Source organism: Gorilla gorilla, chromosome 6 (genome assembly GCF_029281585.2).
Source record: "Gorilla gorilla gorilla isolate KB3781 chromosome 6, NHGRI_mGorGor1-v2.1_pri, whole genome shotgun sequence".
Lineage (NCBI taxonomy): Eukaryota > Metazoa > Chordata > Mammalia > Primates > Hominidae > Gorilla > Gorilla gorilla.
In genome coordinates, this window is record NC_073230.2 from 163,826,327 (window position 1) to 163,847,786 (window position 21,460).

Sequence of the window (21,460 nt, forward strand, 5' to 3'; positions counted from 1 at the left end):
ATTAATACTGAGTTACTGAATGCCATATATAGAAAGCAGTATGATACACACCACATGGCTTCTAACCACTATAAATTTGCAATTTAAACAGGATTTTGATGGTAAGTTACACTCCCCCCAACAATCTAATGTTCAACTAAATCTGTCTCATATTTCTAAAGTTTCAGTCATTTTCTTCACATCTAGAAGTAAAATGTCCTTATGTTCTCTTGCATTGCTGAAAGTCTCTCAGAAAATCTCCGCAATTCTTCTCACTACTGATCAAATCCATTCACTCACTAGAAATGGATGGAGCCTTCTCAGTTTTCCACCGCTAGAGCACACAGCTGAGTATATCAAATTTGTCTCCTAAGGACAATTTCCAGTGCAGAGATGTGCCCAAACTCCCTACTGCAGTCAATTCTTTCCATTTCAAAGTAAATTATTTTGTCTCTATATCCAAATACAAACTTAAGGAACTTTATATTTAAACCAACATCCATTGTATTTGAAAAACATAATAAGGCCAGGCACGGTGGCTCACACCTATAATCCCAGCACTTTGGGAGGCCGAGGCAGGCGGATCACCTGAAGTCAGGAGTTCGAGACCAGCCTGGCCAACATGGCAAAAACCCGTCTCTAATAAAAATGAACAAACATTAGCCGGGCGTGGTAATGGGCACCTGTAATCCCAGCTACTCAGGAGGCTGAGGCAAGAGAATCGCCTAAACCAGGGAGGTGCAGGTTGCAGTGAGCAGAAATCCCACCACTGCACTCCAGCCTGGGCGACAGAGTGAGACTCTTGTCTCAAAAAACAACCAAAACATATATATTAGAAATAAGTAGTAACTAACCAGCAGTAACTGACCAACACTTTCTGACACCACAAATAAATGAAAAGCAAAGAAAATTTCCTATTTCAAATGGATGACTTCTGTCCGTAATTTCTCACCTAAAGAAAGTGAGAAAGTAGCCATTTCTCGAAGTGCCAGAGGCTTCATCCATGATTTCTCACACCAACCCTATGAGAGAGATCTTTACGGCCCATATCCTGCATATCCCACTGCTGACAGGACAGGTCCACTGCGTGGTCCCAGTCTTCCTGCCAGGACTGGGTCACCTTCTCAATTCCTCCACCTCAGCAGTATCATCACTCTTCTCATGTCTGAGGTCAAAAATGCTAGAATCCTCTTTGCCTCTAGCCTGTCATTCTTTATGGCCTTTACTTTCTACCTGTCATGACATCCTCTGGCTCTCAGGACGACTGTGTGATCGTCACTTTGCTGCTCTGTGGCTGAGGCTGTGCCCTGTGGCTTTATCCCGCCCACCTGCCTGGACGCGGATGTGCAGGGACCAGGGCCGGCACCCTCAGCATTGGGCGGTGCTGGAGCTGCTCCTTCTGTGCATCTACCTTTTCCCTAAACTTGGCTGACCCCAGTGCTCTCATGGGCACCCACCTGGACAATCCCTGGCCTTGCAGCTCGTGGACCTCCTCATCTTGGTGGCCTTCTCCCCATTTCCTCAGCCACACATTCCCAACCACCCCCAAGACCCATGGTCAGTGGCAGGCCTGTTTTCCTCCGGGACCCAACAAGGTGGCATGGAGCGGTGGGCACCAAAGCAGGCCCAAGAGCTCCTCTCTAACGGGCAGCTGCTGTTCAGCTACAAGGCACTGTCACCACCCAGGACTTGAGGAAGGCCAGCTCGGCATTTTATCAGGCATCCACCTCTCAAGCCAGAAACCCAAAGTCTTCCCTATCTATGAATCACCTATTTGAAAATCTTCTATTCTCCTCAAACCCGATGACCTTCTCTCTCTGCTCACCTTCTCCCCCACCATCTTAACTGTCTGCTGTCTAACATCTAAAGGGCATGTTTGCCTCTATCTTACTCTGGATGCCAGCCAACCGCTGTCATCATCCCAAGAACCGTGTACTACTAATACTCGCTGCTTAGGTGGAGGGGAGGGGAGACAAAGATTTTGTCTGTCCCACAGCATTTCTAAACACTACGTAAACCACTGCTATTATCATACCCAATAAAATGATCATTGTCAACATCACCTTATACCTATGCCATACTGAATTTCCCCACTTCATCAACATCAAGCCTTTCCACTGAAAGTGGATGTGGAGAATACTGGATCCGGCTTCAGGTTGTTCCTATATGCTACAGAGCCATTTTTCTGGAACTTTGAGCTGTCATTATGAAATGAAAGTGTCCAGAACAAGGTGAAGCGGCAGACGGGGTGTCACCATCAGATGGAACAGCCCAGCTGGCTCTCAATGGTGCGGCTCCTCAGAGCCTGGCCCCAGACCCTCCTCTTGCTCTGCCCCACCTACTACACATCCTCACATCTGCCTCCATAGCTTCAGTCAGCCTTGTTTTCTCTGGTTCCACCACGTAGCAGACAGCCCCTGCATGGATCAGATACCTCCAACCCAACATATCTGAAAAGAAACTTAGGTTCTTCAAACCTGCAGCTTTCCAGTGTTCCTTATCTCTGAAACAGCATCATCTTCCTTCACTTGCTAAAGCCAGAAAGCTGGATCCTCCCATTCATTTTTTTCTGTCTCAAACTCCACCTCTATGTCCTCTTAAGGGGCCTCTCTGCTTCACTCTTGCCTCTCAAAGATCCACTGTTTACACAATACCTGTCAGAGTGCATCTCACCCCAACTCAAAAGCCCAGTGGCTTCCTTCCAAGAAAGACCATACTCCTCACTATGGCCCTATATGGCAAGGCCCCTTTTAAATCCTTCCTAGAACTCATTCACCTTATGAAGTTCAAATTTCATTAACTTTCTTTTCTTAGAACTCAGCAAATTCATGCCATTTGGGTCTTCCTTTTGCCTGGGAACTCTGTGCCCTCAGTTCTTCACATGGCCTCTCTTTGTCATTCAACCCTGATCTAAGTCACCTCCTGCCCGAGGTCCTTCTTGACCATCTCGTCTAAAATAGCCTCCTTCCCTTCACCTGCTATTACGGGACCCTGATTATTTTCTTTGAAACACCTTTCACCATCAACAGTCCTTTTGTTCATATTTCTCCACTTACTGTATGTCTTCTCTACCTAAATTAGTTTTCTTAGTCACAATTTTATCTCCAGTGCCCAGAAAAATGCAGAGTGGCCAATATACCACCTCAACTACCTTCTTTCTGTCTTAAATAGAAATATATCTACTTAAAACTTTTAAGGCCATGCGTGGTGGCTCACACCTGTAATCCCAGCATTCTGGGAGGCCGAGGTGGGCGGATCACTAGAGATCAAGAGTTCAAAACCAGGCTGGCCAACATGGTGAAACTCTGTCTCTACTAAAAATACAAAAAAAAAAAAAAAAAAAAAAAAATTAGCCAGGCATGGTGGCACATGCCTGTGATCCCAGCTACTTGGGAGGCTGAGGCAGGAGAATCATTTGAACCCAGGAGGTGGAGGTTGCAGTGCGCAGAAATCAAGCAACTGCACTCCAGCCTGGGCGACAGAGTGAGACTCCATCTCAAAAAAAAAAAAAAAAAAAAAAAAAAAAAAAAAAAAAAACAACCAGCAACAAAACTTAAGATTCACTCTGTATCAATAAGCTCCATGCTACATAAACTGTAACCTGAAATCAAGCCTTCTTCAACAAATGCATGAATTTGTGCTATTTATTTACTACCATGAAGTTCATTATAAGCAAATCAGGTACAGCTGGTAAACTTCATTATTCTCTTTGCTGCCATTGCTAATTTTAAACTAAGTAAGAGTGGAAACCCTTCAACGGATAGTACTCCATCACTGACATCCTGGTTCTACTCAGCTGCTTTAAATCTTCAACTTAACATACGCTGTTACCCTCTTTTTCAATGACCCTGAAATATACATATATACACATACACACACACACACACACAAGTAAACAGGTTCTCACACAAATACTGCTTGTAAGTTATTTGGTCTGAAAAAGCAAAACCAATAAACTACATTGAAATAGACTGTGAAATCCAATTCTAAGATCCGATACTGACATTTTTTTCGGAAAGAGTGACTTACATGTGCTACATTTGATGGCCGGTTCATCTGCTGAATGTCAGCATTATTAGTAATATTCCTCAGTGTCCGTACAGCTGGACTCCAGGTAGCTATCATTTCTGATCTTTCAGAACTTTGGAGGTTTTGTCCAGCAGCCATTAAATTACCCCGGACCTCAGGGGGCAAAATGTTACCTGGGACGGGTGGGACATTGGCACACAAGTTAATCAACCCAGGCTCCTTTCCCTGAGGCAGCCTGCGTTTTGCTGCAGCTAACTGTGGGACTTCGGCCGGGGTCCAGTTTAAATTTCTCTCCTGTTTTTCCGGTGATGAATCTGAAGAATCATCAAACATTAATTCCCCTTTAGATTTTTCAGTGTTGGATTTAGGTGAAAACTGCTGGTCACCTGAAGGAGACCCTTCTTGAGAGCTGGCAGGGCTTGACTTCTCATCTGTACTACCCTCATTCTGAGAATCTTGTTCCTCATTTTCTACTTCCTCCTCCTCTTCCTCTTCCTCTTCTTCATAAATAATCAGACGAGGATGATAAAATGCTTCGTCCTTTTTGGTTTTCTCTGATACGCAATCCAGAACCCAGTCAGGAGTCACAATTTTAATACTTGCTCGCTTTAAAGCACATTCGTATTTCTCCTACGAGGAAAGCAGAAACACACACAAAACAAAGCTGTAAATGTTATCACATTTCCTACAATTACGCATTTTAGAAAAAACTCAGGCGAGGAATGCAGTTGAAATGTTGAGCAACTATTATTACAATTTTATACAGAAGCAACGTTTGATCTTTTAGACAGAGGACATGAGGCAAAAGCAAAAAGGAACCATACAGCAGTGATCATAGGAAGGTCTCACGCCTGTAGTAGGAGTCTTAAAAGACTTGGCTGAAAATTAACTTTTTAAAATGATATTTTAAGTACAAAAGTAGAGCTAGTAATCCTATGGAAAATTATGAAATGAATAATTGCTACCTAAGTTTTTACTGATTGATAATATTTAGAAGCTTGGTTTTCCATGACAGTTAGTAAAGTAACAGCGTGGCAGAGTGCCGTCAATGCATCACGTACACTCATGGAGCGTGGCTGACTTGGCTGACTTGCATAGGACAGCTCTATTCAAGATCCAGTATTTATGGAGCTCATGCTATATGCCAAGCAGCACTAAGGGATGGAGACACAAAGGATGCAACAAGTCTCTGACCTAACAAGGCTCACAATTTGGTTCTAAAGAGATATTAAATACGGAATGCAAATACAATATAAAACCACTGCTGAATGATGCAGTAACAGACTGGAAGGGAATCTCATCAACATAAGCTGGAGGACAGGAGGAAAGCCCCGTTGAAAGGTGACCTTTGGCTGGGGCACAAATGATGACAATTTGCACAGTTAGAATGAAAGCAGAAAATACAGCCCACTGGAAAAGATGTGTCTGGAGTAGTATGTATGGCAAGCTAACAGAGGCCTCTCCTGTGGTAAAGGGTGTAGAATGTGGAAGGCACAGGGGAGGGAATAACAAAGAAAGAGGAAATAAATAAAAAATGTTAAATAAGAGTAATATGACAATAAAGTAACCTTAAAATAAATGAGTTGTAAATTTGGCTGTGCTCCTAAAAGCCTAACACATAACAGCAATTCTCTAGCAAACACATAATCAGGGCCCTAAACTAAACTCCGTGTCCTGTTGCAGAGCCCCAAGGTGGCATTTGCAATTTCTGGGTGGAATAAGAGTCACACGCAATAGGGATGCGGGGCAGCAGCACAGAGAGGACAGCTGTTGGTCATTCGGTCCTGGCGGCGAACGCCAGGCACTGCCCATCTGGGAGATCCTTGCAAATAGTGAGCTCTGCACACAGCTCAGTGACTTAACTTGTGTTTGTGAGTTTGTTCTTTCTCAAACCTTTTTAAAATATAAGAAAAACCTAGTCATGGGAGACACCCATGAATAAGAAGCTAAGCAAAGGAAAATGAATGTAATCATAATCACACTGACTAGAAAGGACCACAATTAACATTTTTAGGGTATAGTTTAAATTTATTTTTGTTATAAATATATATGTACATATATTAAAAGGGCAAAGGGAAAAAACATATAGTCATAGTGAACAAATACTTTATAATGTTCCTTTTTCACTTAATATATTGTGAACAACCTCTTCCCATGAAAACATGTATACTTTTACGCTTTTGTTTTTAACTTTTTAATGTACATTTTCAAACACAGACCAAACTTTTTAATGTACATTTTCGAACACAGACCAAATTAGAGACTAGTGGAATAAATCCCTTGTATCTGTCACCCAGCTTCAATAACTGGCAATCTTTTACAAATCTTGCTTCTCCTGAACTTTGTTCACGGATCTCAAATTGATAAAGACTTTCTAAACCACCATAATTATCATAGCAGCACAATGAACTATGATTCACCTCATCCTCAGGCCCTATTCAGATCTCCCCAGTAGTCTCAAAGGCTTTTACAGTTTCCTCTTCGGTTGCACAGCTGTGTACCTTAGTTCATCCCCCAGTGTTAGCCACGTGGTTGTTTCCAGTGTTTCACTACTATGAAAAACTGCAGTTATATTTTATGACAAATTCCTAGGTTTTGGTGTTGAGGTTTGAAAAGGAATAGATTTAAGGCTTCATATCTCTAACTACACTTCCCTTCCCAAAAAGGCTATACCAATTACACTTCCAACAGCTATGTAAGAGTACATCAATTTACCTATATCCTCGACAATAAAATGCCTTATTCTTTACCCTAAAAAATCATGCTGTTCTTAAATATTTAAAAGCATAAAATGTTATATAGCTCTCCCCAGATGATAAATTTCTACTAGAGATTTTCAATTTCTGGACTACCCATTCCAGAAAAACCCAAGTTATTTCAGGAAAATATGAAGTCCAGGTACACAGCAAAATATTTATGAACCAATTAATACAAAAACATCATCTGCTTGAATAACATATGACTATATGTAATATGGTTTACATATGATTTTTCCAAGTTAAAAAGATATCTGTTGAAATAGTAAAATATGAAAAAAAGTTATTTTTAATTGTTTTAACAAATACCAAAAAACAAAACAAAACTACTGCCATGAAGAGGAGTCACTGAAAATTTTGGATATGAAAAAGATAATTTCACACTTAAAAGGCTGGGATCCAGTAGGCTCTTGAGTTCCTAGTTTGTATAGAATGCTGGCATTTCACATTTCAGAAATAACTTGACTATTTCCTGTGGAAATCTAAGTAAAACACTTAGGTAAACAGCCTTACTTATTTCACTCAAGTTTTCTCCCGCTTTTCACAAGATAGGTAGTTTTTAATCACTGAAAGACAGTAACTGTTTAAACAAAGATGATTTAAGAGGAAAGCAATGTTTAGATGCCTTTGCCTGACCCAATTTATCAGCTAAATTATTCTAAATTTTGTATCCTCAAAACTTCTAACTCACTAAGGGCTAAGGACCTCGAGGGTCAACCATGTCCCCTCTCCCCAACAACTAATAACCATACCCCGTTTCTGTTGGTTTTAAGTTATAAATTCTTTCATTCTTCTTAATTTGAAACTTTTAAACTTCAAGAGTATAAAAGGTAGTTTTATTAGGCCATTTGCACAAGCTTTTGCTATGTGCTCATTAAAGAAAACAAAAACATTTACTTTAAAAAGAAATGTTATTTTTGTGTATAGTCAGCTGGTCTCTAGCACTCATAAAACTTACAAATTAGAAGAAACTATTTAAATTCACCACTATTAGGTTTACAAATTTATGTCTGAATAGATTATAAAATACAATAATTTAAAGGAATGATAAAAATTCAGTCCTTTTAAAGGGATTTAATTTTTCAAATATTTGTGGTTACTGAGTTACATAAGCCACAAACATAACATAATCGTGAATCAAGAACATAATTATATTTATTATGTTAATTATAATGTAAATTAATTATAATGTAAATAATAATTAATATAATTAATATAACCATTTTGGTTTTATAAATAGACTATGCCAGAATATATGGTTCCTTCAGTTCATTTTATAGACTGGTGCTTCTCAGCCTTCAAGGGGTGAGTTAGAAAGAACCAGGGAAGAGGCGAGGTGAGGCAGGGAACACCACGCCATAGAAGGGTGCATGGCCTACCAGGATCCAACAGGAATGAAACACTATATTGCCTTAAAGACAACAGACAGACATGAGCATGAAGTCCAACTGTCACTTTCTGATCCTGTGATCTTGGCTGAAACTAACACAGTGACACTAAAGAAGAGCTGTTACCACTCCCTGAAATTTTGGAAATTTGTGAGAGCCTATTGTATTTGTCACAAAAGCTGGCTGGAAGGAAATGGTTGAGGGAATGCTAAGTCCTAGAATGATCAAGACAATGCTGCATAGTCGAGGAATTACCCTGCAAACATTCTGGTAACGTACCATCAGTCATATTAAAAAATATCTGGAGGTATGTACTTAATTTTCCAGAAAAAAAAAAAAAAAATCAAAGGAATTATTTCTAGCTTATTCAAAAATTTACTACAAGTTGGTCAGTTTTTTTTTTAATTGAATTTTATTGGAAACTGTCACTAATGGCAATGATCACTTACCCTTTATGTCATTACAACAGATATACAACATTAATCTTTTTTTTGCAGCTGCTATATTGATAATTGTAATATATAAAAATATATGCTTATATATATAAGTTATACATATACAAATATCTTTTATTTTTTGAAGCAGGGTCTCACTTTGTTGCCCAGGCTGGAGTGCAGTGGCACAATCATGGCTCAGTGCAGCCTCAACCTCCCAGGCTCAAGCAATCCTTCCGTCTCAGCTTCCCAAGTAGCTAGGACCACAGGCGTGAGTCACCACATCCAGCTAATTTTTTATTTTTTGTAAAGATGGGGTCTCACTTTGTTGCCCAGGCTGGTCTCAAACTTCTGGGCTCAAGAGACCTCCCACCTTGGCCTCCCAAAGTGCTGGGATTTACAGGCGTGAGCCACCACTTCTGGCCCATGTAATATCTTACTACTTCATTGTCTTCTAGGGTAGTTATGCTTGAGCATTAAAAAATCCTGGATGTTTTTCATTATTAATTGCTCTCTTTCTCTTTCTTTACATGTGGGTATTATGCCTTCTTAAAAATTAAGGGCTGGGAGTGGGTCTCACGTCTGTTATCCCAGCACGCAGAGGTCGAGGTGGGCAGATCACTTGAGGTCAGGAGTTCGAGACCAGCCTGGCCAACATTTGGTTTCTACTAAAAATACAAAAATTAGTCAGGTGTGGTGGCACGAGCCTGTAATCCCAGCTACTTGGGAGGCTGAGGCAGGAGAATTGTGTGAACCCGGGAGATGGAGGATGCAGTGAGCTGAGATCGCACCAGTGCACCCCAGCCTGGGGGACAGAGTGAGACTCTGCCTCAAGAAAAAAAAAATTACTTAGGAATGGTAATGTGTACAGAACGGGGTTAGAGAAAGGAGTGGTGGGTGTCTGTGTTTCAGTTTCTTCAAGGGGACAGCAGGACTTCCTTCACTGTATGCCGCAAGCAGCACTGTACTGGCACTTAGTAAGTGCTCACTAATGGCTGCATATTAGTGTTATTTTTATTACTGGCAGATACAAAATCTGCTTTTAACAAATATTTACCATTGCAGAAGAAACACAGTAAGCATTAAAACAGTAGTTCATTTTTCCCTATGTTGAATTAGTTCATGTAAAACTGGGAAATTAAAATTGGAAAAGCAAAAAAAAGAGTTATCTTTCTTTTCCAGTCCATAAATGAAATCAAGAATGAAGAACAAATACATTACATAAGACAATATTATAATTCCACCATTGACTTAGATAAGATAATCTCTATATACATGCATAATACATTATATATAATATCATGTTTAGTATCAACTTTTAAAATATATGGAGTATTTGCTTTATCTAAATTATAGTAGCATATTTGTTGTCTTATTCACAAGCATGTTTTAGCCAAAGAAAAATGATTTAAGTGCCTCTTTGTTGGGATAAATAAAGCTCAATTAAAGTATTTATATATAGACCTTATGACTTAGATTTGTTTTTCCTTCCAAATAAAAATTTTAAAAGATTCCATTTTTAGCTATACACTTAAAAAATTAGTCTAAAGTCAATAAATACTTTAAAATATATACTCTATCCTAAAGCCCAAAGAGTTACTAAGGATTTCTCATCACAATATTTCGGAAGGGGAAAAAATGCTAAATTAAGGCACTAGAATTAAAACGTCAAATCACAATTCAAAACCGCTTTGACAAACCCACTCTGTTCACACAGTGCCTCTTAAATTATCATTCTAAATCAGTGAAAAAAGCTAAAGGTTTCATTTCCCCTTCAAATTAACTACGTAAAAATCAAATACATTTTTGCTATAAATCAACATTAATGTAAAAAGAACCCACTATTTTAACCAAAGCATATTGTTTATTACTTAAATTGTCATGGAAAATGTTTTTTACTTAAATTTTATAAGTCACATGATAAATTTTATATAATGCTTTCTATAGAACAGTGGTTCTGAAACTTTAGTATGCATCAGAATCACCCACCAGAGGACTTGATCACACACTGACTGTTGGGCTCATTTGATTAGGTCTGGGAAGAGACTGGACAGACTGCATTTCTTTTTGTTTTTTTGAGACAGAGTCTCACTCGGTCATCCAGACTGGAGTGCAGTGGTGTGATCTCGGCTCACTGCAACCTCCACCTCCTGGGTTCAAGCGATTCTCCTGCCTCAGCCTCCTGAGTAGCTGGGATTACAAGCGCATGCCACCATGCCTGGCTAATTTTTGTATTTTTAGTAGAGACAGGGTTTCTCCATGTTGGTCAGGCTGGTCTCGAACTCCTGACCTCAACTGATCCACCCACATCGGCCTCCCAAAGTGCTGGGATTACAGGCATGAGCCACTGCGCCTGGCCAACAGGCTGCATTTCTAACAAGTCCCCAAGGGGGGCAGATGCTGCTGATCCAGGGGTCTTACTTGTGGAAACAAAATCCATACAGCCACACCACTGCTCAAGAATGAGAGCCCTATGCTTATCAAGACAAAAGTCATTTTCATATATTCCAGATTATGAAGAAGAAAATATAACGAAAATTTCACCACACACATTTATAATTATACCTGATACAAGGTTCTTAAAAAAAAATGGTGACGAGAACTAAAAATATATTTTTTTAACAAATAAAAATGAACCAAAGTTTTACTGGATTTGAAAGGAAATTCTACAGATTAATAAAATTTTCCTGTTTTCCGCATAAAATGAAGTAAAATTTCATAGTATTTAGAAGTTATATTTGGCTTACAATTTACAATCATCTCACATCGTTTGTGGAATGAAGCTGGATATAAATAATATAAACCAATATAATCAGCTTTTGTAAATGAAATATAATAATTAATTTAAAAGAAGCTCAAAAAAGACATGTGATTACTAGAAATTCTTAAATGACATACAAAAAGAAGGTGGCACAAGAAATGCTTACCCCCTTTGGCTCTGGAACAATCAAATGCGTGCATTTCTTATTGAGGGTTAGCTGGCAATCTCCCCCATAGAACGTAACCAAAGCCCACAGGGCACTTCTGTCTTCAGATGACACCTGACAGAAAGTTAGAAAGAAGGCTTTTACCATACATTTCAATCTGTGCATGGCTATATTTTCACTTTAGTAATATACTGCAACAATTCTGTTTCTCCCTTAATAAAATTAACCTAAGAATATTTGTAGAAAAAATAGAGAAGCTTTTAGCTATCTGCTTATTATAACAAAAACTTCACTCCTATCATAATAGTTTTACATATATGAATTACTTATTTTTGCCTTGTCACCAAATGAATTTAAAAATATTTATATCCACATTCCAAAAAGTGAAATGGAGGATTATTTCAGTCTATAACAAAAATAGTCAGGGGAAAAAAAGCAGGAAGAACTAGTATGCCATTCCAGTTTCCATTTGTGTCACTTTTGAAAATGTTTAAATACAACAGCAATATCAAAATCGTATTTTAGGAATGCCTTTATGCTAATGGATAACAAATACTAATTATGAAATGAATAAAATAAAAATAAAGATAAAAATATGGTGGCTTGTAAGTTCAGGGGAAAATGTAAATATTACTTAACACAGGAAAGAAAGAAGGCAAGCATAAAAGGAATAATTCTTATGCTTGCTCAGTGATGAAGTAACGACTCCAGATACAATGGCTTATGCAGTCAAACAGGCTTTCACTGTAACAATAGAAACAGCTACCATTTATTGCCTGCCTACTATGTGCCAGGAACTGTGCCAAGTGCTTTATCTATACAGCTAACCCTTCCAACCGCCATGTGAAACAGGAATCATTCACCCCATTTTAAACATAAGGAAACACACTAAATTACACCTAATAATTGGAAAAGCTGACTTTTAAAACCCAGGTCTGTCTGCACCCAGGTCTAACTCCAAACTGGACTTTCCACTGTTCTATAGTGCTTCTCTAAGGGCAGTTACTGCTGGGAAAGTCAAAAATAATTTCTAAAAAAAATGAAATTTTAGAGTCTGAAAAGCAAAAGAACATTTAAGAAAAATAAAAATATAAGCATTAATTCTAACAATCATTTAACCAAGTAAATTTTTTCTGGATAAATTTATTGTAAGTTGAGGATTATAGTTGTTGAAGAATCCTGAACTTTGTCTCGTTAATTTTTTAAAAGTATTGATAATAGCATGTTAATCTCTTTTTAACTGCCAGTATGCAGCTTGCCAATAATCTAGCATTGTTCATCTACTCTCATCCATTTTACAAACATTTCTAGAAATTTTTCTGTATTACACACTATTCTACGACTATTAACAAGAACATGTTAGCTTTCTAAAAAACACTTTTCAAATCATTATTTTATAACTTGTTAATTTAGTAAGTCAATGTCACATTTCAGAAGACTGGACCAGGTTATTTTTATTAGAGGCTTCCACAAAAACATTTATATCCTGCAGCATTTGGAAAGTTGAGATTTAATTATATGATAATACAGATTAATCCAATGAGTCATCTAATCTTTATTAAAAATGAAATTAAAAAACAATCTAGATATGCCTTTATTACCAAGATTTGCCTATCTGCTCAGTTAATTATTATTTTATTTTACTGACTGCAGTAAATCTAGTCCTATACCCTATTTGGCCTGTGTCACAGGCGTAGACCTCAACAGGGTGCAGGAGATTGCTGTGGAAAGAACATTAGCTAGGGAGGAATGGAGGAGACCTGGCATTAATACGACGCCTCCAATAACTCGCTTATGTCAACTTGGAAAACTTCCATGACCCAGATTCTTCACTGATGTACGTTTGGATTAAATGACTTTGAACATCCATACCAGCTCATTTAATGAATCTCCACCAGCATAATTAAGAATGCTCTTTCCACACCACAATGTTAACAATAGTTACTTACTGGTGATAGGATTACGGGGACATTTTTATTTTCATTTTTATACTTTTCTGTATTTTCCAAATTTTCAAAAGCATTAATTTTATAATTGGGGAAAAGTGCTTTTCTTTTTTAAAAACCATCTTTCCAAAATACCAATGTTATCATGTTGGCTAATAATGTCTCCTCAGTGCTGCAAGGCTAAAATCCAAAGGCTCCCCCATAGTGTCCAGGCCCTTCCTGTCTGGCTGGCTCCTAACCACCTCCTCCTGCCCATGAGCACTGACCCCGCGTGCACCTGCCGTCCTCACCACGTTCTGCTTTCCTGTGCCCCGCTGCGCCCACCCTCCGACCTCCTCCTCTAAGACTCAGCTCAGGTGGCATTACCACTGTACTCCCACAGCAAGCTGGACAGAAATCTAAATACTTCTCACACTCTACAGCTATCTGCTTGCTTATCTGTCCTCCCAGCTATACTCCAAAGCAACCAGGAGCAGAGGACTAGAATTTCAAGTCTGTGCCCCCAGGAATAAAAGCTTCCCTTTAAACCAATCAGGAACACTCTCCCTTTTCCTTCTTCAGGCCTCACCACCCCCAATAAGACACTCCTTGATTCTAGCTTACAGGATTTTCTCCTTGTCCAGTCTTGACTATGAACTCTAACACTCCTTCTTAAAGAGTCTTACATGATGTCCTAAACTTCTCTGAGATCTTTCACAGCACCTAGTACAGTGCAAGGCACATGGGTAGGCAGTCAAGAAATACTGTTGATTGAGATACAGAATGGAAAGGACTTTTTAGTCTTCTAGATTCAAATCATGACCTAGCCAGGCTCTCCATTACACTCTTGACCTATTCCCCAAAACCTACCCAGCACATTACAACAGAGGCCTCAGCCTGCATCAATACCGGGTCAGAAGAAGGCAGATGATCTCTGTGCTTCCCAACTTCTGCTGGACAAGCTCCCTTCCCTACCTCTCCCTGGGAGAGCTCTGGAAGACTCCAACAAAGAGCTCCAGCTTGTATCAACACCCTGACGGGGAAAAGACAGAAGGTCACTGAGAACCACCAAGAAACAGTCCTTTTGTAAAGCTGGGGTCCTGCCTGGCGTGTGCATGTGAGTGTGTGTGCGCATGGGTGCTCCAGTGTGCAGAAAAGGTGCAGATCCCTCTGACAGTCTCCAATCAGTTAGGACTAACCACTGTGAGCACTCCCTCCTGCTTCTGTACCTGGTGACCACTTTCATTTTTGCATATGTTGCAACATACCGTATTTGCCCAAGGCCTGACCCCTCCTAGACTGTATGTTTACTGAGAGAGAAATCGCATCTTAATTACTTTGTACCCCTCTGCATTGGTCCTGTCACAAAGGAAGTACCCATCAAGGATTTGTTGGACCAAAGTCCCTTAGCTGCACACTGTACATATGTTGTTAATGTATCTTACAACCAAAATAACATTTTTTAGCAACCACAAAATATTAGTGCTCCCAATGCACTTTTCTTAAACTACAATTTCCAGGGTTTCTTCATAGAAGTGACTATTAAAGTCTTCCCCATCCCTATTTGAACAATCTTTCTCAACTTAAAAGAAATGCTTTTATTTTACCCCATGACACACTGGGGATTCCAATTCATCATGCTAAGTGATGAACTGCGGGAAGTACAGTAAGTGACCCACAAAGATCATGCTAATTCTGGATTCTGATTTTTCTTATCCACTGAATTTGCTAAAAGGATATAAAATACTATCAAAGAGCTTGCTAACAAATTAACCTTTTGGCCACCATTGACCCAGCCACTCCCCTTGGTAAGTTTAGCACCAAGGTAAAATTGGACCTTTCATCTGACAGTGGGTGAGCAGGGCCTCTGCCCAGTTTGTCACCAGCAGAGCCCCTTCCCAGACCACACAATCAAATGACACTATTCCACTGCAAAGAATCAAGATATTGACGTTCTCTGAGCAGTCTGCTCACCTAGTTGTTTCTTTATGGATATCCATCCTCCTATTCCCACAGGGACTACACTGGTGACTTCTCAGCTGAGAATCCAAGATCTACTTAGACCCCTCAGCCTGTGTGATGCTCACTGAGCCAGCTGATACTCCTGTATCACTTTCTATCATCCTTTTCCTCCTCTTCCTGGGTCACAGAATAGGACTCAGGATACACACAAACCTATGTACAACTATCTTCTACCAATTTATGCTCTAAATCTTTACCTGGGTTGTTGTTATTTCCCAGCAATGAAAATAAAAATGATTAAGTGTGACTTTATCTTGTTTCTAAAAATAATGTCCTACTCCTCCAGTATCATCTCTGTTTTCAAGCTCCTTCTTTTTTTCCTCCCCGAATCTCTCTACCAATGCGTGCTATCCAAGGCTCTACTCCCAGTTATCTGCTCCTCTCTCTATCATGCTCTGCAGGAATCTCCTTCATGCCACAGCAGCTCCAAGTTCCTACACTTCCATACCTTATCAACAGCCCAGAGTGTGTTTCAAAACAATGTCACCATCTCCCCTCGCCAATCAGGCTCCTCCCTATTTCCCAGCTCCTTCACTGGTGCTGCCACTTTCCTGTGCTCCTCGACTGAAACAATGACATAATCTTTGGCATCCACCATGGGATCTGGCACAGGGAGGTATACAGTGAGTGCTGGCTTCTCACTCTTTGCACCACAGCATCCCACGTCCCCAATACCTGCTGAGTCCCATCTGTTGCTAAGTCCCATGTTGTATCTGCTACCCTGAATCCCATCTCCATTTGTCAAATCTCCAGCCTCTGTCCTGCCCTGCAAGTCATCCTCAGAGCTCCTGGACCAGTTTTACCTGCAATGATCACAAGTGATTCTAATTTTGTTTGACTTTTGGTTTCCCAAATTTTCTGAGGTATTTGTAATCCAAAATCAACCAGAAAAAAAGGGTGATGAAGCATCCTGCTACCTACTTTACCCAGTTCAAACTCATATACCTTGGTTTCCCATCGTCTTTATCCATCTACCTGCCTGACCATTTTTTCTTCTACATGCAAATGCACACCCTTGGTTGACACCAGTCTCCTCTTATCTAGCCTCTGTGTACTCCTGACTTCTCCTTCCACCTTGCTCTATGCAGAATGCCCTCCTCCCTTCCCATTTCCTCCAATTCTGTCCATTCTTTCAGGGCCACTCACACCTTACATCCACTCTATCAAGGCTTCCCTCGCCTCGCAATCCAGACCAATGCCATCCTTCCTAAGCTCATAGAATCATACCTGTGCCCCCTGAGTGGTCATATATGTATCATGTATGTATGTCTACACTATAACCTAATTTATTACATGTATAATATAACAATCTGTTACAAATATAAACTCTGTTAAACATAACTATTAGTTCTTTGGAAGACTAATAATATTCTTTTGTGCTAAACTCATAGTTAATATTTAACAATATCTAATTACCTCATTTGAAACCCTATAATCATCTTATACTCACATACTTTTGATTTTCTTATTTATTTCACCAAATCAAGTCTTCAAAATCCCATGTCACTGTGACCTTCATCTCTGAAAAATGCCCACAGGATTCCCTGTCCCTGTCCCAAACTCAGCGTGGCCCTTCGTCCTCTCTCCCTTTCTCATTCAATTGGAATCATTTCTGGATAGTCGGCTCTGAGTCTCTGAAACCCAGAAATCCAACCAGTGCAAATAAAATTAAATGAAAAATTCACATTTTAGCCAAAGTACATTGTGTTTATACATAAGTAGTAATGTTTTCATTTTTAAAACTTTTCTGATAAGTTGATTGTAAATTTGGAACATACAGAGAAGTAGAGGAAAACAATAAAAATTACATGTAACCATAGCACCCAGCATTTATTTTCTCATTTTAGCCAACTTTAAAGATCATTCATGTAAATATACACTTATAACAGATATGAAAAAACATTGCAAAATACAAATACCAACAAAATTCCTGTTAAAGAGAAAAAAATAAGCCAATTTTGCTACTTGAAGGATCTCCATCAAATTAATGTCACAAAAACAAAAACAGGATTTTAGAGAACCTCCAGAATACAAGAGACACAAACAAAAACACAGTAACCACAGATAAATTTACTTATTACTTGGACAGAGGATGGATCAAGTTCAGACTGGTGATATCCTTTGTATTAACTGTTGAGTCTGGCCAACAACCTAACAATGCTAAACCAAATACTACCCAGCTCCATAATCCTCTATCACAAAAGCATAAGGAAAAGCAAGATTATAACCAAACTTCTTTCCATCTTACCTAATAACTTGAATGTGCCCTTTTCTCAAAGGTGTGCACGGAGAAAGATGACTAAATACTTTTTCAAAAGTATCACCTATGAGCACCAAAATGACAGCCTGGGATGAGGACTGTCAGGTCAAATAAGATGGGACATCCTACAGTGCACTTTCACCTTCCTAAGGACCACTAATTTTAAACAAATTATTCCACGTAATTTGTAAAACGACTTTAAACAATAACAATTTGATTTTTTTCTAATAGTTTTTATTATGATTTGAGGTTTTTCTTAGCTGGGGGTTAGAAAAACAAAATACAATACAAAAATATTAAATATTCAGATACCCAGAACTAACCACTGTTAACATTTTGGTTTCTCATTTCAGATATTTTATCTGGCTGGTGTAATATTGTACATACCTAGGCTATGGCCTGCTTTTGCCACTTAAGACGTTTCCCATGTCTTTACGAGTTTTCATAAAACAGAATTCAAAAATGGCTAAGCAGCTAGACTACTGTGTAAGTATATACAATAGGTTTCTTAAACATTCCCAAATAGTGGATGATCCAATTGCTTCCAATTTTACCATCTTATAAATAATGCTTATCAATAAATGTGAGCACCTTTATGTGTCAGTCTGTCCTTCTATCGACTTGGGATAAGTTTCTTTTTTTTTTTTTTTTTTTTTTTGAGATGGAGTTTTGCTCTTGTTACCCAGGCTGGAGTGCAATGGCACGATCTCAGCTCACCACGACCTCCGCCTCCCAAGTTCAAGTGATTCTCCTGCCTCAGCCTCCCAAGTAGCTGCGATTACAGGTGCGCACCACCACGCCTGGCTAATTTTGTATTTTTAGTAGAGACGGGGTTTCGCCACGTTTGCCAGACTGGTTTCAAACCCCTGACCTCAGGTGATCCGCCCACCTCGGCCTCCCAAAGTGCTGGGATTATAGGCATGAGCCACCATGCCCGGCCGACTTGCGATAAGTTTCTAAACATAAAAGAAATGCAGGTGAAAATGAAATGAGTATTTTAAGGCTCGACACTGCTCCCCTTTCCTAGGAAGCTGCTGTGCTAACGCCCATTCCTGCTGGCAGGAAGCAGGAGTCTGTCCTCAGCATCTCCACCAACACTGAACACACTGTTACAAATTCGATGAGCAAAAACACTTATCTCATTGCTATTAAAATGTTCATGTTTGATTATAAACTGCATCAAATGTTTTGTTACACTTATTAGTAATTCCTCTTTATAGATTCTGAATTTGTTTCTCTGCCTTATCTGCTAAGGTCTTTTTTATTCTTGTTGATCTGTATGATCCCTTTATTTATTAAGAAAATTCTTTGCCTGTATTTCTAACTGAATTTTCCTTGTCATCTTTTAATTTCATTTTTAATATTTTTTCATATTCAAGTTTTAAATCTTTTTTTATTTATAAAGAGCATTTTCACCCATTAAAAACTTTAAATCTTAAAAGCAAGCACAAATATTTAAATAATTTTAAGTGTCATGAGTTTATATTAAATATACAGTCAGTTTAGGAAATAGCTTCTCTAAAACTGGTTAACAGGTCATAAATCCAACCATACAAAAACTCAGAAGTGTCACATATAAATAACTCAAGACTAACTGTAACCATGCTTACCTGAGAAAGGCAGGCAGTGATTCCAAAAAAAATCTGACATGATTCTGGAGAAAAACCATTTACTCTGTTTTATAGTTATTAAGATTACAATGAAATAAGATTAGTGCAACCTGTACTTCACTAACAGACATTACCCACCCACTCCGTCCCCACTCAGTCCATTTAAGAAAGAGACAGACTTAAGATAGACAAAAAGTACAGGGCAGAGTGGAATAGAGAGTAGTGGGTGGCACAGAAAGAACTGAGTGCTTTTCTGTAAAGCACATTTTGAAATCCAATCTCTCCACTTATATCATAAATCAAATAGGCAAAGTATACTCACAGGGGGAAGCCTTTTGATCTCTGATAGCTAGCTAACTATATACACATATATAAATACACACATGCCTATACACATACACACAAATGGCATAGCAGTTATTTTAAAAGCAAAATTAAAATGTCTTGTTTCTTTTAGACTGAAACATTGTTACTGCTTCCACTGCACAGTAGGAAGAATCCTTCATAAGAGCTTGATTGAGCTCTAGTTTTATTATCTCTGCTAACTTTGTGAACTTAGGCAAGACAACTGTGAGCTTCAATTTCCCCTTTTTTAAAACAAAAGTTGGAATATATGATTCCAAAGATCCTTCCTATTTCTAAAGCTGATCTTAAAAATTCATTCAAAATGATTAATGAGCACTTACTACACATCACACACTGTGAATTTAACAAGACACAAGGCAGTCATGATCTCTATATGCCTGTAATTCATAGTCTATTCAGAGCAAACAATGACTTTTTTTGAATAATTTGGAGTGTGTAGAATTCAAAATGGGTTAAAGTATTACTTCTCTTTCCCTATAGGAGTAAAGTATACTGACTGAGATAGGTGAATCAAGAAAAATATCAGCTTAAAAATTCTATTCCAAATTTGAAGTCTCCCATACGGTTACACAGATGAATCCTATAAACATTTGAGACTTCCCTGGCTGTAAAAAAAACTCTGAAGACTGCAATGATACCTTCAGCCCCATTATCTAAGATCTGTTTCCATCTTCCAACCTAAGCTCATGGATTTTCTACTTCCAAAGACTTGGGGAAATATTAATAAAGGCAAATCTCAGAGTGCACTGTCTACCAGTGAGTCTCCCAGGCTCCCTTGTTTGTTTGTTTGTTTTTGAGATGGAGTCTTGCTTTTGTCGCCCAGGCTGGAGCGCAGTGGCACAATCTTTTGTTCTTATGGATAGGCAAGTAAGAGCTCAAAGAAGATCCCAGTGGCTGGGCGCGGTGGCTCATGCCTGTAATCCCAGCACTTTGGGAGGCCGAGGCGGGTGGACCACAAGGTCTAGAGACTGAGACCATCCTTGCCAACATGGTGAAACCCCGTCTCTACTAAAAATACAAAAATTAGCTGGGCGTGGTGGCGCATGCCTGTAGTCCCAGCTACTCAGGAGGCTGAGGCAAAAGAATCGCTTGAACCCATAGTCCCAGCTACTCAGGAGGCTGAGGCAGGAGAATCGCTTGAACCCGGGAGGCAGAAGTTACAGTGAGCCGAGATCATGCCACTGGACTCCAGCCTGGGCGACAGAGCGAGACTCTGTCTCAAAAAAAAAAAAAGATCTCAGCTTCTTAAGGAGTCTTGTACAGAGAATAAATGACCTGGAACAGCAAAATCAGCCTCTTAGCTCTATTCCCAGTCTTTTTCACTTCTTATAAAAGTAATAAATAACAACAAAACAAAAACAGGAACTAATTTCCTTCAACTCTTTAGGCTACGTACAAGAAAATATTAGAACTTCTGAGTTGGAGTTGCTAAAGTTCTACACATCCTCCAAGAACTGCTTGTAGAGGAATGTTTTCCCTATTTCTCTATAAATATTTCATGATAAGTTTCCTTCCATCTGCATTGATTCAATGGGTAATAAGTGCTTTCAAGAGAACTGCCTGGCATAGCTGCAAAATAAAATAGAACACATGACATAATCTCTTGCCAGGTCTAAGATTTTAGCAACTGTATGGTATCAGGTACTTGCAAAAGAAATGATTTCCACAAGCAAGTTATACTTGAAGTAACAGTCCCATGAAGCATTATCCTTTTAGGATGAAAAGGGAGCCACCAGGCCTAGAAGAGTAAACAGGAGGCCTGTA

The 21,460-nt window shown here is 39.1% G+C and overlaps 1 protein-coding gene across 4 annotated transcripts in view; it reads right to left on the minus strand.

The window, feature by feature from the left end:
* Positions 1-21,460, minus strand: part of PAXIP1 (PAX interacting protein 1) — a 59,276-nt gene that overhangs the window by 27,797 nt on the left and 10,019 nt on the right. The window contains exons 4-7 of one of the 4 annotated variants that reach the window (XM_063708875.1): positions 19,331-19,394; positions 14,309-14,471; positions 11,514-11,627; positions 4,009-4,638 (exon numbers count right to left, since the gene is read on the minus strand). In XM_063708875.1, coding sequence (XP_063564945.1) covers positions 4,009-4,638; positions 11,514-11,627; positions 14,309-14,471; positions 19,331-19,389 — 966 coding nt within the window. In that variant the 5' untranslated portion in view covers positions 19,390-19,394. The remainder of the gene's footprint in view (positions 1-4,008; positions 4,639-11,513; positions 11,628-14,308; positions 14,472-19,330; positions 19,395-21,460) is intronic. The other 3 variants (XM_063708877.1, XM_055392182.1, XM_063708876.1) reach the window with 3 other exon arrangements.